General features: G+C 35.2%; 2 protein-coding genes across 6 annotated transcripts in view; one reads left to right on the forward strand and one right to left on the reverse strand.

The window, feature by feature from the left end:
* The window catches only part of LOC139815425 (non-structural maintenance of chromosomes element 3 homolog), a 233,773-nt gene that overhangs the window by 40,708 nt on the left and 166,239 nt on the right, over positions 1 to 26,826 (forward strand). For 2 of the 5 annotated variants that reach the window (XM_071782401.1, XM_071782442.1), the window contains exon 1: positions 446 to 1,024. The exons of the other annotated variants lie outside the window; for them this stretch is intronic. The gene's annotated coding sequence lies outside the window, so the exon portion shown is untranslated. Of the gene's footprint in view, positions 1 to 445; positions 1,025 to 26,826 lie in introns of those variants that run through there. 5 annotated transcript variants of the gene reach the window in all.
* LOC139815504 (uncharacterized) lies at positions 1,034 to 25,970 on the reverse strand. The gene is made up of 10 exons (XM_071782480.1): positions 23,074 to 25,970; positions 22,666 to 22,785; positions 21,040 to 21,157; positions 9,726 to 9,746; positions 8,868 to 9,111; positions 8,658 to 8,768; positions 8,500 to 8,590; positions 5,733 to 5,869; positions 5,429 to 5,561; positions 1,034 to 5,180 (listed from the first exon to the last, which is right to left on the reverse strand). Exons 1-10 carry the CDS (start codon positions 23,215 to 23,217, stop codon positions 5,124 to 5,126), a joined length of 1,176 nt encoding a protein of 391 aa, XP_071638581.1. The 5' UTR covers positions 23,218 to 25,970; the 3' UTR covers positions 1,034 to 5,123.

Genomic DNA, 26,826 nt, shown 5'->3' on the forward strand with positions numbered 1-26,826 from the left:
TTGGAGTTACATGCTGTTAGGAGATACTTTTCCCGGTACAGTAGCACGAGGTACGGAATACACGAGGTACTGATAAAGGAGGAGGTACCGATTGGAGGTACCGCATTTATAAATTCACGGTACAATTTTTTAGGAGATACAGTTTTAGGAGGTACAGTTTTTTAGGGGGCTTCCCGTATGTACCCCGTACATACGTACCTCGTACGTACATATGTACCTCGTACAAATGTGTACCTCCTACATATGTACCTCGTACAAAAGACATTCGCGAAGCACTCGACGCGGACGCGTGCACGAACGTGTCATAGGAGGTACAGTTTTAGGAGGTACAGTTTTTTAGGGGGTTTCCGTATATACCTCCTACATACGTACCTCGTATACATAGCCAACCATGGCATGATCGCGACATTTGTTGAACGAAAGACATTCGCGAATAGCAGCGGGCAATATATATCATATATCCAATTCGAAACTTTATTACTCTTTTTAAACTGAATTTGTTTCTTAAGATAATTTTTGAAAAATTATATATTTGCGCTGGTATGACATATGTAGACTATATATAACGTTTACTTCAAATTAAGAAGTAGTCGACCACGTAAGGCAGTTGGCTCACGATGCAGAGGTCCCGAGTTCAAATCCCACCAAGGTAAGTGTGTTTTTCAAATACAAAAAAATATTTATAATCATAGACTGCATCTTAAGAAACAAATTTAGTTAAAAAATAATAATAAAATTTCGAAATAAATAATTTTTTTTGTCGGGTGAATATTCGTTGCCCATAACGTACTTCCTAACTTCGAGGTACCATGTACCTCCAATTTTTGGCGACACATGCTTAAGAGTGACTTATGTCCCTCGTAATTACGTAGGGACAAAATTTCAACGTGTACCTCCAATTTTTGGCGACACATGCTTAAGAGTGTAGGCGGACTTCTTTCGTACAGAAGTCGCGCAGTCGCAATCGCCACTCTTCAGAGCACCACAGTTCCGCGTGCTTCATTCTGGAGTGAACGCTCATAAGGTATGTTTATCTAAGCAATATTAACCCTTTCGGTACGGAGTGACGCGAACGGCCCTCCAGTTGCCGAAGCATCGATCCGCCGATATATGCGATTCATAATAAAACGATATGTAATAAAACTCAATAACAAAAACAATTTAAAAAATTTATCAACAGAAGCATTCCAAGTTAACATTTCAAGTTGCTCGGCCGCAGTGAGCAGGATGTGAACAGTGACTATAGTGCTCGGCCGCAGTGATCTATATAATGAACAGTGACTATAATCACTCTCCGTACTGAAAGGGTCAAATATTGGCATGTTTCAAATTAGTAAATTATGTTAATGTTAATATTTTTATAGTATCAGGTAATGTCATCGCGAAAATAATTTTGTTTTCTACAGCAAATATAATTTTACCATATATAATTATAATTATGTATTTTTAAACATGTCTATTCTTAATGCTTACTTTCTTAAAATTTCCTGACATTTGCGCCACTTGCTCCCAAAGAGGATTATATTTAGTTTTAAACCATTAATAATAAATTATTTGTTTTTGAATACGCTGGTTTTAATATATCCATATGCACGTTACAGTCAATAAAATAATAATATATCGGAAATAATTTTGAACAATTCTTTTATTATCGACATCTCTTTTCCATTAATTTGACAGTGTTGAAGTCTACGTTCTCTCCGTTTAATATTCATACAATCATTGCAACATTCTTATTAATACTTTATATTTAATCTCTTTAGAGATTATACAGTCTTATATAGATCGACATGATTATTGATTCCTATAATAAATAAATGTGAAGTAAGATTTGCAAGGTTCAGGAGCTCATGAGAATTTTCTGTGCAATGTTTATCTGTTAAAAAGAATCTTGGATTATGTTCTATACAAACTGTTCAATAATGTTAGTATTGAAATTTAAGAACAAGTAGTACTTATGAAATAAAACTAAAAAGTCTTAATAAGCAGTACTCCAAAATAATTTATTTCTGAGTTATGAAGCATTCGATGTATTCTCCATTTATTTCACGAGTATGCATTTTATAACATATTTAATTACATGCAACCGCTCGTATACACTCATCCTTTACTTCTAAGGTCAACGAATAATCCTTGGAATAATCAGTATCATCGACGTGACAGTTTTCAATTCTCTGTATCAGTTTGTCCACGAACGATACGCGCTCGCGAATGGCCATCTATTATCATTGCACATTGATTACTTACCCTTGTATTGTTCAGTATTGAAACGAAGTCTTCTAAAAAATAACTAATTTTTACACAAATTCTGAAATGACTAACATCCATTTCATGTATGACAGATAATTGTTCTCAAGAAAAGTGGAAAGGACGTGTTGGTTCAGTTGAATGGTTATCTCGCTCGGAACATTTGAAGAGCATGATACACCACATCAGTTGACACATTGGATAAACTGGTACAGAAAATTGAAAACTCTTGTTAACAAATACAAATTAAATCTGGAATTTTTGAATGTGTTCGATCTTCAATGACAAAACGTGTCAAATTATGTGTTGAAATGAACGGAGAGCACATCGAACATCTGCTGTAGATTAAACTTATTTTTATTTATTACAGCAAAGAATGCTTCATAACTCAAAAATAAATTTAGAGTACTGTTTATTAAGACTTTTTTATGAGTACTGCATACTCCTAAAATTTGGTACCACCTTTTTTTAACACTCTGTACATGATGTACGTTGCTAGTGCTGCAGTGTCGATGACATTATAAAAAAGCGCCAGTGGCCAACGATTTGTTTTGCAGTCTTTGCAGATGAAATATTGAAACAAGCCCTCTAATTGTAAGTCTCATTGTAGTAGGAAAATCATTTATACGTTCCGCTGCAGAAAACGTTCCTGGACGTGAAATACATTCCCTAGCATATGCAAGTTCTTCTACTGCCCAAAAATGTGACTCAACTGCGGGCTGATTTTATAACTCTTAACGACAGTTTCGTTATCGTTATATTGTCGTTGCGCTGCTTTCTTACCATGTATAATATTTGCGCAACGACAATATAACGATAACGAAACTGTTGAGAGTTACAGAATCAGCTTGCTAGACATGTAGTTGTCGACAGCTGTTATGTTTGCCGCGATTTGAATGGAAAGTAAAGGAAAACAAGGAAGCATTGCACTTGCAACAATAAGGGAGTGTGCGATGAACATCCCATAAGCAAATTAACGTGCTATTACTCTATTCAAATTTCCTCATAATCATCCTAAACATTGTACTATATTTTGACATTGTAATGGAATAGAAATAAAATATGCACATAAATAAACACAAATATAACTTATTTTTACATTATTTCCAATTTTGTACAAACCATGTGAAAGTATTTTCGTCATTCTAATTAGGGTGTTAAACTTTTGTTCTCCCGTCTTCCCCATTCTTCCTTATTAGGTCAATCTGTCTAAAAATAGTGCTAAAATAATCTATTCATCGATCGATGAGTACTTATAAAGTTTTAGCCTCTTGATGCAACTAGAACATAAAAAACTTTTAGTATAAAAAACGTAAAAAAACCCGGTTATTTCATCACTTAAAAATAAGTATTCATTAATGATGACAGCTTTGCGGCGACAGAAATGATTGATCTTGCTGAAAAGCACGATTTCAGATCGCAAAATACATGCTTTAATTCGCATGTGAATTTGAAAGCCGTTACTTAATCTGAAATTGATAGAAAGAATCAAGTGATTCTAATGATAATAAAAATATAAACTTTTTTGTTGATGGTACTGTTTTTGATATAAGTCGGCTACCAAAATAAAATTTGGAAACTAAGAAACGTCGCTGAAGAAGTCAGAAATTATACGTCATTTCCATCTTTAAAAATAAGTTACCAAATAAAGGAAAGTAAACTAAGAAAATATAAAAGGCAGCAGAGACGAGAAAGAGTAATATACTTTCTCGATGGAAGAAAGAAACATTGATAAAATAAAATTCTTTGTCCAGGATACAATGAAAATTTTGAAGATTACTGTATTTTGTGGAATTTGTATTTGATGGTGTCATGAGGCTTATTTCGGTTATTTTGACATCATGAGTAGGGGAGACCGGGGCTATTCGTCTACAATTAGGCCTCCACGATTTCTCGTTGGAGCCCTAATTGTAGACATTTACCAAATTTTGAATTTTTGACGCCAATTTCTCATTTCCTATTTGTTACCGTACAAAATCCTTTATGGTATGAACGTGTCCTCTAATAGTCAACAACTCCTGCAGGTTTCATCAAATTCGGAGGTAGGGGCTATTCGGAAGTTGAGCCCATTATTTACATATAGAGATATGTAGTGTCACAGATAGAAGTTTCTGTTATCCGTAAATAATCAATATTGTTTTCATTCAATAATCCATTGTTCTCAACAGTTATTTGTCGTGCAGATACGGGTTATTTTATTGGACTCTTTCCATACAGAATACCGGGGCTGTGTGGCTCCAGGGATATGTTGCTCATGTGCTATTTTTTAGTATATTTATATTGAGAGGAACAATGAACGGAAACTCACGTAATGTTTTTCTTTTTTAGAATCTAGAAGAACTATTTCTCTATTTCTTATCCACCGTTCCTCTCGAGATAAATACGAAAAAGCACATAAGCAACATACTAGAGCCATATAGACTCGGTCTCCATTACTTGAGATAATTACATATCGGAAATAAATACCACTAAACATCATTAAAAGTTAAATAAAGTATCAGTTGATTGCGCTATAAAAAAAAACTAATAAAGAAAATTTCTTTTACATTTTATTTAATAATAGAACCATTTAAAATTTTATTGCATTTACAAACAGAAAACTTGTTATAATTACATACAGTCTGAATAATAAAAATTTTTTATTGTACGCAACGTTTTCAACATTATTTTGCAGTTTTTACAATGCAGAATTCCGATTTCTCACTTAAATAATAATATTCTCCTTTCGCAGAATTACTAATACTTCAACACAGATTACCTAAAATGCGAGATCGAAATGGTCCCAATATTTATTTCAATCAACTTCACCGTCCCCTTTTCATTCTCTCGCTTCCAAATTAAAACTAATTTTATTTTATCGTCATTAATTTGTACTCTTAGTTCTCCCTCGTAGAATAGAGAACAGTAAAATAGGATATTGAAGTACTCATCAGCTGTAATAAAATATACTTTTGCCTTATTTTGCAATAAGTAATATTAAAAATATATTAGAACTTATAATAGAATTATTATAGTGAAACTATACGTTTTTGTATGATTTATGTGATGTAAAGCGTGAATCGACTAAAATATCAACAGATTATTTTAAAATAATTGTCAATGTTATTATCGAATAAATAATATTGTCAGAGATAATAGAAGAACTTACTATAAAATACAACATATGATACATGCTTCTTACCATAGCCGCACTTTCTAAAGACACCACAAATATTCCACCGAGATTTATATAAAAAGGTTTCGTGCCTCTTTGCAGTAGAAACAATATTATTTTCTGTATATGTAACGGAGCTGTGTACCACTGAACGTTGTATCTACAAAATAATAACAATTGCTAGTTCTAATAAGACACAAATATTTGGTAATAATAAATGTATTTGTTCCACGAATCGTATTAGTACTTTTACTCTAATATTTTCTATAATTTAGATTTCTATTACAAAACGAGTACCCTCGTATGACAAAATGATGGAAATATTTCTTACACTGTGGCAAATACATATTCGTTGTGATCCGTAATTTCTTGCGCAGTATGGTTGGCTAAGAACAAGTACACGTAGAGCATGTTTATTATTGTAAAAGGTATAAAAAGTTTGTCAATTTCATCACTATATGACGCAAGCTAAAAAATGTGATACGTCCATTAATAAGCATTTGCTATCGAATTCTTACGCACGATCGAATCATATGTGTTGTTCTATATACAGGTGTTCGATATAAAAGTAACCACCCGAATAGGGAAGGTAGATTGGGTCAAACTGAAAAGAAAAGTCTCGTACCATTTTGCAAAATTCGCAATAGTTAACGAGTTATTAAATAAAACGTCTGAGCGTATGAGCGCACAAGGAGCGATAGAGGCGGGCCTCGGCGGCTGGCTGGGCTGGCACGGTGCCCGGCGCGCGGCGAGCGGTGGGGGTCGAGAGACGAGCGGCGAGCGGGGCGCGGCGCGGCGCGGCGAACGTCGAGCGACAGATGTTATACACTGCGGCGAAAAAGTATTAGAGCCAGCCCATACTAAACTTACGATAATTCCTTCGCGTAAACGGGATTTTCCTTCGCGTAAACGGGATTTTGTAGTAACTTACAATAATTTTACTCCGCGTAAACGAGTGAATTATCGTAAGCTACTACAGAAGTAACGCGCTCGCGTAAACGTAGTAACAGGTAGCACACGTATTGCATAGGCATTGCCGTAGCGTCTTACGCCTTAGATAATATTAATTAGTTTAGCTTGAATTATGTGTAATAGAAACATTTAATTTTAGTAAATTTAATTATTTTGCATGTCAAAGTTTACGAGGTTTACCAAGCTTTACTTTAACTTTTGTTTATGTTAGAATAACTTTAATGGTGCGTGTCCACCTGCGAGTAAAACTCTCGAGAGTAGCTCTCGAGATTGATTCTCGCAAATGGACATATTCCTGGAGAGTACCTAACGGAGAATGAATCGCAGCTCTCGGCGAGCGAACTTTTCAAGACCTACTCGCAAATCGACACGACGTTATTTTACTCTCGGAGATCAGCTCGCCAAGCTCGAACGCTGTTCGTATTTTGAGAGCTACATGTTGAGAGTAAAAACCGAGATGGCAAAAGTTTGTTCCTTTGATGACACAAAGGAACTTAATTATTGAATAATGCGGAAATCATGAACTATTGTAGAATACTACTGTGACAGAAATAAAAAAATTTTAAAATTTTTATGTTCTGCGAATAAAGTGCAAAAAAAATTCATAATTTAAAGAATTAGATAAGAATATTTTTAATACATTTTCTAATTACTTGGTCAATAATTAGTTACACTTTAGTTTTACATAACTTTGCACGTTTTAGTTACAGTGCTGAAATTAAATACATTTTTACATCGCGAATTAAGTACATTTAAAAAAATGTAAGACATTTAAGAATATATTAAAAATATTGTTACCTAATTCTTTAAATTATGAATTTTTTTCGCACTTTATTCGCAGAACAAAAATTTTAAAATTTTTTTATTTCTGTCACAGTAGTATTCTACAATAGTTCATGATTTCCGCATTATTCAATAAGTTCCTTTGTGTCATCAAAGGAACAAACTTTTGCCATCTCGGTTTTTACTCTCAACATGTAGCTCTCAAAATACGAACAGCGTTCGAGCTTGGCGAGCTGATCTCCGAGAGTAAAATAACGTCGTGTCGATTTGCGAGTAGGTCTTGAAAAGTTCGCTCGCCGAGAGCTGCGATTCATTCTCCGTTAGGTACTCTCCAGGAATATGTCCATTTGCGAGAATCAATCTCGAGAGCTACTCTCGAGAGTTTTACTCGCAGGTGGACACGCACCATTAAAGTTATTCTAACATAAACAAAAGTTAAAGTAAAGCTTGGTAAACCTCGTAAACTTTGACATGCAAAATAATTAAATTTACTAAAATTAAATGTTTCTATTACACATAATTCAAGCTAAACTAATTAATATTATCTAAGGCGTAAGACGCTACGGCAATGCCTATGCAATACGTGTGCTACCTGTTACTACGTTTACGTGAGCGCGTTACTTCTGTAGTAGCTTACGATAATTCACTCGTTTAGTAAATTATTGTAAGTTACTACAAAATCCCGTTTACGCGAAGGAAAATCCCGTTTACGCGAAGAAATTATCGTAAGTTTAGTATGGGCTGGCTCTAATACTTTTTCGCCGCAGTGTATAACATCTGTCGCTCGACGTTCGCCGCGCCGCGCCGCGCCCCGCTCGCTGCTCGTCTCTCGACCCCCACCGCTCGCCGCGCGCCGGGCACCGTGCCAGCCCAGCCAGCCGCCGAGGCCCGCCTCTATCGCTCCTTGTGCGCTCATACGCTCAGACGTTTTATTTAATAACTCGTTAACTATTGCGAATTTTGCAAAATGGTACGAGACTTTTCTTTTCAGTTTGACCCAATCTACCTTCCCTATTCGGGTGGTTACTTTTATATCGAACACCCTGTATACTGCATGAATAAAATTTCAATAGATTATGATATGTCATCGGATCAGAATATTGAATTATTGAGAATTAAGAGTTTTAATATTAAGTTTTTATTTAGTTATTGCTAATTTATTTAATTAACTTATACATATAATCAGCAATTACAGTATCTTAAAAATTAGGTAACCATTATTTTTATGAATTATTATTTTCAATAAATATATTATAGATAGAAAAGTGTTTAGCTACTTCTTTTTATTTTCTTGACTATTTCATAAAATTCTAATATCATAAAATTATGATTAAAAATTTTACCCGAAAAAGATTAAGGCTAAGACAAGTCACACCGATTGCTATCAAGAAGAAGAATGATCCCTCAAAATTTGACATTAAAAAATCCGTAAACCTTCAAGTACAAGAAAATTCGTGTAATTATATTATTATTTAATGCTTCTTATTAAATATATACCAACTCCATAGCCTTGCGATGAATATCTACGGCATAAGTAATCTCCTTATAAACCATGTCCTCACTCTTTAGGATGTCTTTTTGTAAAATATTGATTGCTTGTTCGATTCGATAACTGTAAAAAAATAATTTTATTCCTTCAATTAATTTTATTTTGTTTTGAGATAACAAACAAATATTGTTTACGATTATATTCTAGCATTCATTTACTCACCTGGCGATACCAAACATTCCGCAGATATGTTGAAGATATGCAATGAGCATAGTTCCTGTCGCCATCATTGAGACAGCCCCTATGTAAATGGTTGCTAATTCATGCAACGTGATTAAGTAGAAATATTTTTTTTGATCAATAAAGTACTCTGTCGCAACATACATTGAAGGATTTAGTCGAGACTCGTTTTTAGGCAGACCAATGTATTGAATGTTCGTCCAAATATGCATAGCAGTAAATGTACCTGTGCCATATGTACCAAGCACTGAGAGAAATTTTGTAAAATTAAACACACACACACACATATATATGTATCAAACATTCAGTCGCCTTTAATTTTTTATATTGTGGATATTTTTAAACATACAGAAGACTCGACTATTATGTCTTACGTATAATTGCAGTTGTGTAACGTTTCGCCTTGTTTCCGTATTTTTTTAGAATAGCGATTTCTTTCTCATCTCTTAGCTCGTTACATACACCTTGAAGCCGATCCAGCGAACTCTTTATCTGTCAATAAAATTATGCTTTTTTTTTTTAAGGAGGGTGACTATTCTGGGCCCTTTTCTAGACAAATAAAATAAGGTTTATTTAAATGTTTATGTTAGAAGATTAACGTAACCAGGAGTTTAAGTTTGCAGCTAATGCAGGAGAGGAACATCAGAATATAGCTTGAGTATAGGACACTATTTTCGTACCCATCACTCAAATCACCACTTTCTACGTTTGCAGTCATGTCATCCAAGAAGCTTACTGGGAGCGAAATAGGCAAGGAATGTCTACCACATTCCGAACACCATGATACTGTTATAATGTAGACGCAATAATCCACTGTGCGAAGACTATTCTTACAATGACAGTAGTATCCTATTATGGCATCTGCGGCTTTATTCGGTTTTTATCCGATTAAGATATAAACCAAGTACTTTGTACTTCCATAATAACGTGTCGAATTTAAACAGGATCATTATCTCCTGTCAATAGATTATATTTTTAAATGCGCGCGCGCGTTCAACATAAATACACACTTATAGAGTTTTTTATTGAGAAAACTAGTGCAACACTGGTGCACTGAGTGTAATTTTATTATTCTAATGTAAAAATTAGTTTACATATTTTCAGTGTTTAATGTTTTATTGACAGAAATTTGTCAAGTTAAACACATCAGTAGCACTGAACTCATTAAACACTAAAAATATGTGTGCATCAGCGTGCACCAGTGTGCACGAGCAGTGTTGCACTAGTTTTTCCAGTAGAAAACGCTATTAGAGTTTGTACATGCCGTTTGCTCGTACGTGTTTATCACAATACATTGTTTTGAGTGAACCTGCACGGACAGCTGAGTACATGTATCACACGCTCGTTTTATTTCGCCTCCACGTATGGCCCCAGAGGAGGACATCACTACAGGGAATTTGTCACAAAAATCCGAAATATATCTCTGTTTTTCTTTGACATGACGGCGAAAAACATAAAGCATCCAAGAACTAGCCGAATCAAGACAAGCATGCAACAAGCATGCACCATTATGTAGTTGATAGAATCCAATGGAGGCCTTACTGGGATCTAAATCTATAGGATAATATAAAAAAAATCGTAAATGAAATTGAAAACGAGGCAAAGATCATGTTTCTAACAAATCTAATAGAGCCTCTCTTGCACATTTTGCAGAAAAACTCGCATAGCATTGGATCAGGACTTTATGACAAATAAATTTGAACCGTATAGAAAAGGGCTCAGAAATTACCAAAAATGGTCATGCTTCTTTCAAAATGCTTATAGTCAAACATTTTGCATCTTGATTAGGACGGAATTATATCTATGTTATTTTGTTTAATTTCCTTACATTATAATTATAATACAAATAGAATTCTTCAAATCATGAACAATTAAAAGAAAATTAAATAAGAACTAAATAAATTTAGTCCTAATAGGTAAGGAATATAAAAATCCGACAGTTTTACATTCGATAATTTGTTTATCACTAATGCATATATGATGATAACGCTCTTACAGTATCGACATTAATCCAAAACGAATTGTATTTGATTACAAAGCATATAAAGTAGAATGTAGTAGAAATAATCTCGAGAAATTGTTTTGGAGGACATTTTGACGTCAAGACTTGTGATAAACTGCAAGAAAAATCAATTTTCGACGACGACGATGTCCTCACGGTCTCGCCGGCCGTGGAGGATGCGAGCCGTCGCTTTCTTCACTATAATCTCTATATAGATTCGCGATACCTTCTCTCCGAAACCCCGATGGTAGCTCGACTGAGTATTCTTAAGATGTTAGGGTGGGCGCCAGTGCGATTCTAAGCACCACGATTCACGAGATCGCAGTATTTCTCAGGCGTGGGCTTCTTTGATTGACCGCGGGTGGAATAGGAGAGGGAGCGTAGCGCAATCATCACCACTCAAATAACATAAAACATAAAATTATATTTCGGTTAAGGCAGATAAACATGTGGACGATAGCGTGTTCTACGGCGAAAAAAGAAGAATGCGAAGTAACAAGAAACGTGTCAACCCCAAGAGAGAGATACTAATTAAGTCGCTGAAAGGCACGGCAATCCCGAGTGAATTCGTACAAGAGTATTCCCCGACATAAGTTGCAGCGAATTCTACCCGGACGGTCAAACGCGAAATACTCAAAACGTCTACGTCTAACAAATGAACAATTAAACGCAATCTTCCCTACGGTATACCGCGACAACGCTGGGGATCGTCTCTCCCCTCGAAACGCCCGAAATGGCCTCACTCGTAAACTCGACACAACCGAGGGCCCATTAATCCCGATGAAACGCACGTATAAGCTAATTACCAATGGCATGAACTTAACCGGCAACGATAACTACGAGGCTCTCTCACGCGCGAGAGCCACTTGCTCAAAAACTACGGCTCGGTTAAGCCAACGGGCGGATTATGAAATTCCACGCGACGAAATAAACCGCAACGAAATTACGCAAAACGAAATTATTCCCAACGAAATTACACGCCAAACGAAAGTACACAAAACGATCTCACACGCAACGAAATACAAGGACGCTGACTGTCGGCGGCCGTGCGTTATCATCCCCGAGACGGGCACTCGACGATTCTTCGTCGCACGGGCCCTACCGCGGGTATGGCACGCGATATTCTTTAATAATCGGCCCGATTTCATGTTACTTTACAGCGGCACAACGCGACTCCCAGGGAGGGACTAGGTATTCCTCCGCGATCTTACATTTCGAGGAAGTCTGAGCAGTTGCCTTAAACAATCGTCTCGTTTCCGGCGGCGGCAGCTCGTCACTCGCTCTATAGGGGCTGGACGTTGCCCGGGATGGCGGCTCGCACGACAGTGGCGTTTCCCTTGGTCCGGCTGGGACCACGCAGCACGCAGGGCCCGCGCGCGCCCGCCGCGCGCCGGTTTCCCTAGCCTTAATCGGTGCTTGCGCCCTGGCCTGCCAGCGATCCTCACTACTGCCGATCGCCGCGGCACCACTAGAGCGCCCCTCGGTCACTGCGCCCATCCGCCGGCGGTAGTTTTGAAGTCCGCCTATTTGAGACCTGCTGTCATGCCAGCGTATCCTCATCGTCCGGTTCCTCTACGGCCAGGCTGGATCTTGCCATGGCTCGTCGACCGCGTGGATCGGTACTCATCGGTGGTGAGCCCCGTTCCTTAAACGGGGACCTTCGTCGGGGCGTCCCCCGTATTCGGGCTGCAGTGCTCTCGTGCCATCTGTGACGCCTTGCCAGGTCAGCGATCTGCCGAGCTGTGGTCCCCAGCGTGACCCGCCCGCCGACCTTACCCCCTCGGAAGCTCCTGGTTGTCCAGCCGTAAGTCCCTCGACGCGGCATAAGCCGTTACAACACTCGTCGGTGACCCTGGCCATACTGCTCCGCACTCCCTCGACCTGTAACGCTCGCAAAAGGTCTTAATCCTAACCTAAAGGCTCGCTCTCCGCCCGCCTCGGGCGGATTGGCACCATCCCTGACGCCTCCCTCGGCCGAGCTCCCATCTGGGGTAAGGGACGCGACATTTGTCACGTCACAAAATAAATTAGCCAAGTCAAGAAAGCAACAGTGAGATTGTCTGATTAGCAAACTGTAATTTCTTTATTCTCCGGTACTAGGTATACTCTGTACAATAAATTCGTAAAAAGAGCAGGTAATTAATATTCGGTATATAATTGTATCCCAATAATATTATTTTAATAAAAAAAAGATTGTCCAATGTAATTTGAAATTTGATAGATGTAATTAAAATAACGCTTATACCATATTTGGTAACCTATTTAAGAATTAATAATATTAAAATCTTAACATACTGGGAACAAAATGAAAATTATCAGAATCCCAAGGAATAAAATTGACTGAAGTACAACGACTCGCGATCGTTGGTAGAGGCCACAAACCACGGCAGCAGCCAGGATTCGATTGACGTTAAAATGTCGAGTTTCGAGACAAATCATCTCTTCGTGAGCACAGAGATGTATTTGACAGAAAAGCAGTGGACGGATATCTCCTCTCTTTTCTCTTGATTGATGGTAGCTTTTGCCTAAGCAATTGCTAAGTATTAGTATATCAGCTTCAAATTAGTAAATTATGTTAATGTTAGTATACTTAGTAAAATAGCTAATGTCATCGAAAATAATTTTTTCTCCAACGAGAATAATTTTACTCATATACACTCACCCGCAAAAAATTCTGGCTACTTTCAAATCAACGTTAAAAAAACACCTAATTCAAGTTACATATCTGGTGAGAAAGTAATCGCAGAATAATGGTTTAAACTTTTTAAAGCGTTTTCAAGCTTGAGTACTTTCGAATGCTTCGAGACTTGTTTCTCTGCAAAGATTTTACTACAAACGACGCTAATTTAATTGGACATTGCAAAATTGAAGAATAAACTTCAACTTTATAGCGTGCACGTGGAGAACGAAATTTATTCTCCAAATTTTATTGATTATATCGTAAAATTTAACATTTTCTCTTTAAAAATTTTTTTAAACATTACGCTATATTTTTTTCACTGAGTTATGACATCTTGAAGTAAATAGTGCCTTTTCTGGTCCTTTCTCTGAAAAATCTGTATTCTGTCGCCGATATTCGTATCTTTTGATTTTTTTTTATTAAAACTGGCTCCGTTGGCAAAATTATGCAAATGACAAACTGCAATGTGTTCATCGCGGGAGTGACAAACTGACAAACAGCGAGGTACTTATCTCTGCTGTGATCACACACACGCACAAAACACTGAAGCAGGCGCTTGATGATCTCACTATAGTAGGAAAATCATTTATATACGTTCCACTACATAAAACGTGTTTCTGGACGTGAAATACATTCCTTAGCATATGCAAGTTCTTCTACTTCCCAAAGACGTGACTCAACTGCGGTTTGATTTTGTAACTCTTAACGACCGTTTTGTTATCGTTATATTGTTTTTGCGCTGCTTTTTTACCATGTATAATATTGCGCAACAACAATATAACGATAACGAAACTGTCGTTAAGAGTTACAGAATCAGCTTGCTAGACATGTAGTTGTCGACAGCTGTTATGTTTGCCGCGATTTGAATGGAAAGGCAAAGGAAAACATGGAAGACCGCCCACCCCCCCCGCCCCCCCCCCCCCTTGCACTTGCAACAATAAGGGAGTGTGTGATAAGCATCCCATATGCAAGTTAACGTTGCTCTTACTCTATCCAAGTTTCCTCATAATCATTCTAAACATTGTACTATATTTGGACATTTTGTAATAAAATAGAAATGAAATATGGACATAAATAAACACAAATAAATTATTTCTGCATTATTTTCAATTTTATACAAACCATGTAAAAGTACCTTTGTCATTCTAATTAGGGTGTTAAACAACTTTTGTTCTCCCTGTTTGGGATTGCAAGGAAACTTTTGATACTTTTATATGTAATACGTCTTTACTCAGAGACAGGTTTACACTCGACTTGACTCGACAACATCGGCGTCGTCACTTTTAACAAAAACCGCTCGCCCGCGCTGGGCTCGCGCCTATCACGTGAAAGCGCGTCGTCCGGCAGGAGCGCTCCTATTCTCGTGTCGCGAGTTTTACAAATCGAAATTATAAATTATGGTGTGTTCTCATAAAACTAGTAAAAGAGATAATGAATGCTCGACGGAATCCCTAACATACAACTCTAACATTCCGCCCACCAAGATTAGTCTACTGATCTTCCATTATATACTGTACCGCTTATAGGTATAGTTTACAAAGTTTAGTTATCGCGCGTTTAGAGATACAGTGGCAGTGCGTACGCTCGCGACCCGCACCAAGTTGTCTTTACCAGCGGAACCTCGATCACGCGACCAATTTTCCACTTTAAGGGAGGGAGGTTTTCTTCCTTCAATAGTACAAGATCATTGACTTTCAAGTTTTCTGTCGCGTTTTCCATTTAACATGACTTCGAAAACTGGCCACATACTCGGCCGCCCACCGTTTCCAAAAGTCCTGGACGGAACGCTGGATTAACTCCATCTGTCTAGACGATTAATTTTTCACGTCCGTTAAGTCATTTTCGGGAAGGCTGTTCAAGGGTCCTCCAACGAGGAAATGTCCTGGCGACAAAGGTTGCAAATCAGACGAATCTGATGACAAAGGCGATAGCGGCCTCGAATTCAAACAAGCTTCTATTTGTACTAGTGCTGTAGTCAGTTCTTCAAAGGTAAATAAGGTATACCCATCACTCGCTTTAAATGGTATTTTACAAGATTTTACTCCTGCTTCCCATAAGCCACCTGTTGATGAATATGGAGAAATAAAGCACCATTCAATGCTTTTCTCTTGTAAACGTCGCCGACGAATCCCTTTATTGAAGTCTGAATAAAGGTATAGAGTTTCTTCAATTCTCGGTTAGCGCCCACAAAAGTCGTAGCGTTGTCACTGCAAAATTTTGCTAGGTAATCTTCGTTGCCCGATAAATCTGAGTAAAGCTGCCAAACGCTGCGGTTGATAACTCGCTGTGTTGCTTCTAGATGCATGAACAGCCTTTGTTGAAAAACTATAAATAAGGCCACGTAAGATTACATGTCTTCCGACCACGTTCCTTGTTGACAAGCGTGATGATTGGATTAGCAAAATCAATACCGGTAGTAGAGAATGCTCGGGAAGGTTTGATCCTGTCACCAGGTAAGGATCCCATTGGTTGAGTTAATCCCTTTGGATTGTTTCTGACGCACCAGACGCACGAACGACAGACTTGACGTACCAATTTCTTCCGTTTAATGGCCAATATTGTTGACGTATTTATACCAATAGTAATTGCTGACTAGCATTTAGCAGAGTACGATGCTCTCTCTCTCTCTCTCTCAATTAGCAAGCGTGTGATTTTACATTGCGCGGAGAGCAAAATCGGATGTTTCCTTTGGAAGTTCCAAGGAGCCTCTTGAAGGTGACCGCCTATCCTGATAAGGCCCTGTTCATCCTGGAAAGCTTGCAATTGATGCAACTGACTCGATCGATGCAGTTCACGTAATCTTGCAGACTTTTCAAATCCTCTTGAAAGTAGATGCGTTGAGAATATTTGATTATCTCGCGTTTGGCTAGGTTCAACTCTCGCAGAGTTAATCTTGGTTAAGATTCTATCCTTGTGCTTCTTGCGGCAATTAGATATGAACCTGAGCAGTAACCAAGTGATCGCTCGATTTTCGTCAATGTCGAACAATCCCTGACGAGTTTGTGGATGACATCATCAGATGCGGATGATTGATGTGTATACAGATGGCAAACTTGTGACTCTTTCTTGGACTTATTTCAAGGATAACTCGATACTTTTATATGTATGTACGTCTTTACTCAGAGACAGTTTACACTTGACTCGACTCGACAACATCGGCGTCGTTACTCTTAACAAAAAACGATCGCCCCGCGCTGGGCTCGCGCCTATCACGTGAAAGCAACGTCGTCCGGCAGAAACGCTCCTATTCTCGTGTCGCGGGTTTTACAAGTCGAAATTATACATTATGGTGTGTTCTCATAAAACTAGTAAAAGAGATAAATGCTCGACGGAAGCTCTAACATACAACTCTAAACACTCCCGTCTTCCCTATTCTTCTCCATTAAGTCAATCTGTCTAAAAATAGTAAAATAATCTATTCATCGATCGATGAGTTCTTATGGGGTTTTAGGCTCCTGGTGCAACTAGAACATAAAACATTTTTAGTCCAAAAAACGCAAAAGTACCTGGCTATTTCATCATTCAATAGCTTCGTGTCATTAAAAATAAGTATTAATTAATGATGACAGCTTTGCGCCGACAGAAATGATTGATCGTGCTGAAAAACACGATTTCAGGTCGCAAAATACCTGCCCTAATTCGCATGTAAATTTGAAACCCGTTACTTAATCTGAAACTGATAGAAAGAATCAAGTAATTCTAATGATAATAAAAATATAAACCTTTTTGTTGATGATACACTGTTTCTGATATAAGTCGGCTAACAAAATAAATATTAGAAACTAAAAAACATCATCGAGAAGTAAGAAATTATACGTCATTTCCACCTTTAAAAATAAGTTACCGAATAAAATATTTTTTGCAATAAATTTAATTATTTGAATGAGATGCTTATATATAAGTATCAAAGATTACATGACCAGTAGAGTCGATTAATACTTCTATATTGTTGTTTATTATTTGACTGGCGAAATAAAAGTGATATATTCTGTTTAAAAGAATTATGTCTTTCTTTAAATAAATGTTTGTTACAGGTAAAAGTTTATTGAGTGCGTACTCTTATTCGTATGCGTATCTTTAATCTAAAAGATTTTAAGCGCGAAATTTATATACGTCTGTTTGAGGGATAACCTCTAATATATATTACATTTCAACATTATTTACATATATATTGGAGATATAGTGTCACAAATAGAAGTTTCTGTTGTCCGTAAATAATCAATATTTTCATTAAATAATACATTGTTCTCAACAGTTTATTTGTGCAGATGCGGGTTATTTTATTGGGCTCTCTTCATACGAAAGACCGGGCTGTATGGCTTCAGGAATATGTTGCTCATGTGCTATTTTTTTAGTATTTATATTGAGAGGAACAATGGACGGAACTCGCGTAATTTTTTTTTCATCTAGAAGAACTATTTCTCTAGTTTTTTTATCCACTGTTCCTCTCGAGATAAATACTAAAAAATAGCACATAAGCAACATACCCCTAGAGTCATATAGCCTCGGTCTCTCTTACTTGAGATAATGACATATCGAAAATATATACTACTAAATATCATTAAAAATTAAATAAAATCATATCATTAAAAAGTAAATCAGTTAATTGCGCTATAAGAAAGCAATCATAAAGAAAATTTTTTTTGCATATTATTTAATAATGGAAACCATTCAAAATTTTATTGCACAAAGAAGAAACTTTTTTTATAATTACATAAAATCTGAATAATAAATTTTTTATCGTACGCAACGTTTTCAACATTATTTTGCAATTTTTACAATGTAGAATCCCAATTTCTCACTTAAATAATAATATACTACCTTCGCAGTAATTACTAATACTTCAACACATATTACCTAAAATGCGAGATCGAAATGGTCCCAATATTTATTTTAATCAACTTCACCGTCCCCTGTTCATTCTCTCGCTTCCAAATTAAAACTAATTTTATTTTACCGTTTTTAATTTATACTCTTAGTTCTCCCTTGTAGAATAAAGAACAGTAAAATAGGATATCGTAGCACTAAACAACTGTAATAAAATAAATTTGCTTTTGCTTTATTCTGTAATAAGTAATACTAAAAATATAATAGAACTTTCTTTAACCAAACATTTGGGGAAAATACAATAATCGATTTTTTTTCGGTAATCCAGCAACTATGACATTTTGAAGTAAAAGTTAAATATTAATTTCGTAATAATATTGACTATAATAAAACAAATAATACAATAGTATTTTTGTAATTTTTTAAATCTTTTATTCTATTTTCTAGCTGTATTGAGCTGTTAGTTAACATTTTGTAAATAATAATTATTATAGTAAAACTATACGTTTTTATATGATTTATGTGATGTAAAGCGTGATTTGACTAAAATAGCAATAGAATATTTTAAAATAATTGTTAATGTTATTATCGATTAAACAATATTCTCAGAGATAATAGAAGAACTTACTATAAACTACAACATATAATATACATGTTTCTTACCGTAGCCGCACTTTCTAAGGACGCCACAAATATTCCACCGAGATTTATATGAAAAGGTTTAGTGCCTCTTTGCAGTAGAAACAACATTATTTTCTGTATATGTAACGGAGCCGTGTACCATTGAACGTTGTATCTACAGAATAATAACAATTGCTAGTTTTAATAAGACAAAAATAATTGGTAATAATAAGTATTGGTAATAATATTTGTTCCACGAATCGTATTAGTACTTTTACTCTAATAATTTTTATAATTAGATTTCTATTACAAAACGAGTAAATAATGGAAATATTTCTTACACTGTGGCAAATACACATTCGTTGTGATTCGTAGCTTCTTGCGCTACATAGTTGGCTAAGAACAAGAAGTTGTACAGGAAGATTAGCTTTATAATAGGTACAACAAGTTTTTCAATTCCATCACTATATGACGCAAGCTAAAAAATGTGATACGTCCGTTAAGCATTTGCTATCGACTTCTTACGCACAATTGAATCATATTGTGTTTTATATATATTGCAAGATAAAATTTCAATAGATTATGATATATCATCGGATCAGAATATTGAATTATTGAGAATAATTGAGAATTAAAAGTTTTAATATTGAGTTTTTATTTAGTTACTGCTAATTTATTTACTTAGTTTGTACATGTAATTAGCAATTACTGTACAGTATATCTTAAAAATTAGGTAACCATTATTTTCATGAATTATTGTTTTCAATAAATATATTATAGATAGAAAAGTGTTTAGCTACTTCTTTTTATTTTCTTGACTGTATCATAAAATTCTAAATATAATGAAATTACGATTAAATATAAAGAATATTACCTGAAAAAGATTAATGCTAGCACAAGTCACGCCGATTACTATCAAGAAGAAGAATGATCTCTCAAAATTTGATATTAAAAAGTCCGTGAACCTTCAAGTACAAGAAAATTCGTGTAATTATATGAGTATTTAATGCTCTTTATTAAATATATACCTTTGCGATGAATATCTACGGGCATAAGTAATAAGTACCATGTTTTCCACTCTTTAGATATCTTTTTGTAAAATGGGGATTGCCTGTTCTATTCGGTACTTTAAAAAAATAATGTTATTCCTTCAATTAATTTATTAATTTTGCTTTAAGATAACAACACAAATATTGTTTACGTAATTCATTACTCACCTGTCCGATACCAAACATTCCGCAGATATGTGAAGATATCAATGATTATAGTTCCTGTCCGCCATCTTTAGCCCCTATGTAAAATAGTTGCTAATAGATCAATAATAGGCTTAAGTAGAAATATTTTTCTTGATAAATACTCTGTCGCATATATACACTGAAGGATTTAGTCGACTCGTTTGTTAGGCTGACCAATGTATTGAATGTACCTCCAATACACATAGCAGTTAATGTACCTGCGCCATATGTAACAAGCACTGAGAGAAATTTTGTAAAATTAAACACACACACACACACACACACACACACACATACATACATATTATATATATTGTATATTAGGGTGTGTCATTTTGGAGCAACTTTTTTTTTCATTTTACGAATAGCATATATATATATATATATGCTATTGCATACTTAATATTAATATTAACAGGTCGCTCATCGCGATTTTTTATTTTTCATTTAGTAAGATAGAAAAAATTTTATAACTATCTAACAAACAGTAATACAGCATTGCTCCACATAGAGTTTTTTTTAGTAAATTTACCGCTCTACAAAAAGATCTCTTATGATTTTTTCATAAATTTAACCGTTCAAAAGATATTCAAAGTTAAAGTTTGATAAATTTTATAAAACTTGTTTTTACTTCTTATGAATTTTGTATCATATCGACTATCGAAAATTATGAAATAATCAATACATATTTTTGTAGAAAATTTATATGTATCAAACATTCAGTCGCCTTTTAATTTTTTATATGTGGATATTTTTAAACATACAGAAGACTCGACTATTATGTCTTACGTATAATTGCAGTTGTGTAACGTTTCGCCTTGTTTCCGTATTTTTTTAGAATAGCGATTTCTTTCTCATCTCTTAGCTCTTTACATACACCTTGAAGCCGATCCAGCGAACTCTTTATCTGTCAATAAATTATGCTTTTTTTTTTTAAGGAGGGTGACTATTCTGGGCCCTTTTCTAGACAAATAAAATAAGGTTTATTTAAATGTTTATGTTAGGAAGATTAACGTAACCAGGAGTTTAAGTTTGCAGCTAATGCAGGAGAGGAACATCAGAATATAGCTTGAGTATAGGACACTATTTTCGTACCCATCACTCAAATCACCACTTTCTACGTTTGCAGTCATGTCATCCAAGAAGCTTACTGGGAGCGAAATAGGCAAGGAATGTCTACCACATTCCGAACACCATGATACTGTTATAATGTAGACGCAATAATCCACTGTGCGAAGACTATTCTTACAATGACAGTAGTATCCTATTATGGCATCTGCGGCTTTATTCGGTTTTTATCCGATTAAGATATAAACCAAGTACTTTGTACTCCATAATAACGTGTCGAATTAAACAGGATCATTATCTCCTGTCAATAGATTATATTTTTAAATGCGCGCGCGCGTTCAACATAAATACACACTTATAGAGTTTTTTATTGAGAAAACTAGTGCAACACTGGTGCACTGAGTGTAATTTTATTATTCTAATGTAAAAATTAGTTTACATATTTTCAGTGTTTAATGTTTTATTGACAGAAATTTGTCAAGTTAAACACATCAGTAGCACTGAACTCATTAAACACTAAAAATATGTGTGCATCAGCGTGCACCAGTGTGCACGAGCAGTGTTGCACTAGTTTTTCCAGTAGAAAACGCTATTAGAGTTTGTACATGCCGTTTGCTCGTACGTGTTTATCACAATACATTGTTTTGAGTGAACCTGCACGGACAGCTGAGTACATGTATCACACGCTCGTTTTATTTCGCCTCCACGTATGGCCCCAGAGGAGGACATCACTACAGGGAATTTGTCACAAAAATCCGAAATATATCTCTGTTTTTCTTTGACATGACGGCGAAAAACATAAAGCATCCAAGAACTAAGCCGAATCAAGACAAGCATGCAACAAGCATGCACCATTATGTAGTTGATAGAATCCAATGGAGGCCTTACTGGGATCTAAATCTATAGGATAATATAAAAAAAATATCGTAAATGAAATTGAAAACGAGGCAAAGATCATGTTTCTAACAAATCTAATAGAGCCTCTCTTGCACATTTTGCAGAAAAACTCGCATAGCATTGGATCAGGACTTTATGACAAATAATATTTGAACCGTATAGAAAAGGGCTCAGAAATTACCAAAAATGGTCATGCTTCTTTCAAAATGCTTATAGTCAAACTTTTGCATTCTTGATTAGGACGGAATTATATCTATGTTATTTTTGTTTAATTTCCTTACATTATAATTATAATACAAATAGAATTCTTCAAATCATGAACAATTAAAAGAAAATTAAGAATAACTAAATAAATTTAGTCCTAATAGGTAAGGAATATAAAAATCCGACAGTTTTACATTCGATAATTCTGTTTATCACTAATGCATATATGATTGATAACGCTCTTACAGTATCGACATTAATCCAAAACGAATTGTATTTGATTACAAAGCATATAAAGTAGAATGTAGTAGAAATAATCTCGAGAATATGTTTTGGAGTACATTTTGACGTCAAGACTGTGATAAACTGCAAGAAATAATTTTCAATAAATAAATTAGCCACGTCAAGAAAGCAACAGTAGATTGTCTGATTAGCAAACTGTAATTTCTTTATTCTCCGTTACTCTATATACTATGTACAATAAATTAGTAAAAAGAGCAGGTAATTAATTTTCGGATATAATTGTATCACAATAATATTATTTTAATAAGATAATATTATCCAATATAGTTTGAAATTTGATATATGTAATTAAAATAACGCTTATACAATATTTGCTTATTTCATAATAATAATATTAAAATCATAACATACTTGGAACATAATGAAAGTTATCAGAATCCCAAGGAATAAAATTGACTGAAGTTCAACGACTCGCGATCGTTGGTAAGGCCACAAACCAACGGCAAGCAGCAGGATTCGATTGACGTTAAAATGTCGAGTTTCGAGACAAATCATCTCTTCGTGAGCACAGAGATGTATGTATTTGACAGAAAAGCAGTGGACGGATATCTCCTCTCTTTTCTCTTGATTGTAGATGGTAGATTTGCCTAAGCAATGCTAAGTATTAGTATATCAGCTTCAAATTAGTAAATTATGTTAATGTTAGTATACTTAGTAAAATAGATAATGTCATCAAAAATAATTTTTTCTCCAGCGAGAATAATTTTACTCATATACACTCACCCGCAAAAAATTCTGGCTACTTCAAATCAACGTTAAAAAACACCTAATTCAAAGTTATATATCTTGTGAGAAATAATCGCAGAATGATGGTTTAAAACTTTTTAAAGCGTTTTAAAGCTTGAGTGCTTTCAAATGCTTCGAGACTTGTTTCTCTGCGAAGATTTTACTACAAACGACGCTAATTTAAATTAGACATTGCAAAATTGAAGAATAAACTTCAATTTTTATAGCGTGCACGTGGAGAACGAAATTTACTCTCCAAATTTTATTGATTATATCGTAAAATTTAACATTTTTTCTTTAAAAATTTTTTTAAACCTTACGCTATAATTTTTTCACTGAGTTATGACAATCTGAAGTGAATAGTGCATTTTCTAGTCCTTTCTCTGAAAATTTGTATTCTGTCGCCGATATTCGTATCTTTTGATTTTTTATTAAAACTGCTCCGTTGGCAAAATGGTGCAAATGACAAACTGCAATGTTCATACAAGAGTGACAAACAGCGAGGTACTTACCTCCGCTGTGACACACACACGCACAAACATTGAAGCACGCGCCCGTTATCTCACTATAGTAGGAAAATCATTTATACGTTCCACTACCAAAAAACGTTCCTGGACGTGAAATACGGTACATTTCTTAGCATATGCAAGTTCTTCTACTGCCCAACGACGTGACTCAACTACGGTTTGATTTTGTAACTCTTAACGACAGTTTTGTTACCGTTATATTGTTTTTGCGCTGCTTTTTTACCATGTATAATATTTGCGCAACAACGATATAACGATAACGAAACTGTCGTTAAGAGTTACAGAATCAGCTTGCTAGACATGTAGTTGTCGACAGCTATTATGTTTGCTGCGAGTTAAATGGAAAGCAAAGGAAAACAAGGAAGCATTGCACTTGCAACAATAAGGGAGTGTGTGATAAGCATCCCATATGCAAGTTAACGTGCTATTACTCTATCCAAGTTTCCTTATAATTATCCTAAACTTTGTACTATATTTTTACATTTTGCAATAGAATAGAAATAAAATATGAACAAAAATAAACACAAATATAATTTATTTAGAAAAAATAAATGTATAAAATTAAGTTCGTTTATCAAAAATAGACGTGAGATTAATGCAATTAATCAAGTACATAATATATGTATAGTATCAATGTTATAATCTGAATTACAATTTTTAGTACTGCTATCTATATATTAAGTAAAATTTACCGTAAGAAGTACTTAGCTCATTTACACTTTGTTATATTAATTCGTTGGTTGTCTGCATGTATATAAATAATAAACGCTGAAATATCCAGGTGAGACGTTAAGGAAAAACATTGAAGACTCAAAAACTTGGCGTGCCCAAATAAATAAATTGACCTTCAGTATAAATGTTAAGAATGCTATTAGTTTTTAAAAATACTAAAATATATAACTAAAATATATTAAAATATTTTTGAAATATATGTAAAAGTACCTCTCTTTCTTTGTTCCTTCTCTCTCTTTCTCTCTCTCTCTCGAAAAATTTTTTCTTGAAACTTTTTCTGTAACCTCGCACTGTCAAACGCGAAACAAATTTAACCTTTTGACACGCATTTACAAGCCGTTGAGATACTGTAACTAACCAACATCATTTAATATCAATTTTACTCTTCTGATAATTTCGAGATTCGATCTGCACATAAGCGAGATAGCCAATCAGCATAAAAAAATGTAAGCGAGCGTGTGAATGTGGTTTATACTCTGATTGCACTGACCAGAGCGGCATGAACGCGTTTTGAGGGACCAGAGGGACAAACTGGCTTTGCGTGAGTGCAAACGCGTGACCGTGTGACTGAAATCTGAACTTCTTGCTGAGATCTCGCCGAAAAAATTCACATTTTTGACATGTGAGATTTCGAGATCTCAGTATTGACTGCACCAAACTTAATCAGATTGGGATCAATCGAAAACTCGTATCTATGTTATATTAGAAAACTGTAGTTAGATTTTCGGTCGCAGTTTTCTTTTTTGAGATATTTGATTCGGAAAATCGATCGGCCTGAAAACTCCGGATAAGCTACTTTGTAGCGTCGTCTGCTAGCTCTCTCTTTATGTATTTGGCGTCGCGACGCTATCGCGTCGCTTGATTTCTACATTATTTCCAATTTTATACAAACCATGGGTACTTTCGTCATTCTAATTAGGGTGTTAAACAACTTTTGTTCTCCCGTCTTCCCCATTCTTCCCCATTAGGTTAATCTGTCTAAAAATAGTAAAATAATCTATTCATCGATCGATGAGTTCTTATGGGGTTTTAGCCTCCTGATGTAGAACATAAAAATTTTTAGTCCAAAAAACGCAAAAGTACCTGGTTATTTCATCACTCAATAGCTTCGTGTCATTAAAAATAAGTATTAATTAGTGATGACAGCTTTGCGCCGACAGAAATGATTGATCGGAATAAATTGATAGAAAGAATCAAGTGATTCTAATGATAATAAAAATATAAACTTTTTTGTTGATGGTACTGTTTTTGATATAAGGTCGGCTACCAAAATAAAATTTGGAAACTAAGAAACGTCGCTGAAGAAGGTCAGAAATTTACGTCATTTCCATCTTTAAAAATAAGTACCAAATAAAGGAAAGTAAAACTAAGAAAATATACAAGGCAGCAGAGACGAGAAAGAGTAATATACTTTCTCAGATGGAAGAAAGAAGAAACATTGATAACATAAAAATTCTTTGTCCAGGATACAATGAAAATTTTGAAGATTACTGTATTTGTGGATTTGTATTTGATGGTGTCATGAGGCTTTATTTCGGTTATTTGGACATCATGGAGTAGGGGAGACGGGGCTATTCGTCTACAATTAGGCCGCCACGATTTCCGTTTGGAGCCCTAATGTAGACATTTTTACCAATTTTGAATTTTTGACGCCAATTCTCATTTCCTATTTGTTACCGTACAAAATAAATTTTATGTATGAACGTGTCCTCTAATAGTCAACACCTACGCAGGTTTCATCAAATTCGGAGGTAGGGGCTATCGGAAGTTGCGCCCATATTAATATAGAGATATGTAGTGTCACAGATAGAAGTTTCTGTTATCCGTAAATAATCAATATTGTTTTCATTCAATAATCCATTGTTCTCAACAGTTATTTGTCGTGCAGATACGGGTTATTTCCTTGGACTCTCTCCATACAGAATACGGGGCTGTGTGGCTCCAGGGATATGTTGCTCATGTGCTATTGTTTAGTATATTATATTGAGAGGAACAATGACGGAAACTCGCGTATGTTTTTTTTTTTTAGAATCTAGAAGAATTATTTCTCTATTTTTATACACTGTTCCTCTCGAGATAAATACTAAAAAATAGCACATAAGCCAACATACCTGGAAGC

This window comes from Temnothorax longispinosus, chromosome 1 (assembly GCF_030848805.1).
Source record: "Temnothorax longispinosus isolate EJ_2023e chromosome 1, Tlon_JGU_v1, whole genome shotgun sequence".
NCBI lineage: Eukaryota > Metazoa > Arthropoda > Insecta > Hymenoptera > Formicidae > Temnothorax > Temnothorax longispinosus.

Coding starts and splice junctions, on each gene's coding strand:
- LOC139815504 (XM_071782480.1), bottom strand. CDS start 23,217: ATGATTTGTCTCGAAACTCGACATTTTAACGTCAATCGAATCCTGCTG. Junction 9,112..9,725: donor TGCCATAATAGGATACTACT/GTCATTGTAAGA, acceptor CATATGGCACAG/GTACATTTACTGCTATGCAT. Junction 5,181..5,428: donor CTTTAGAAAGTGCGGCTATG/GTAAGAAGCATG, acceptor ATTTTATTACAG/CTGATGAGTACTTCAATATC.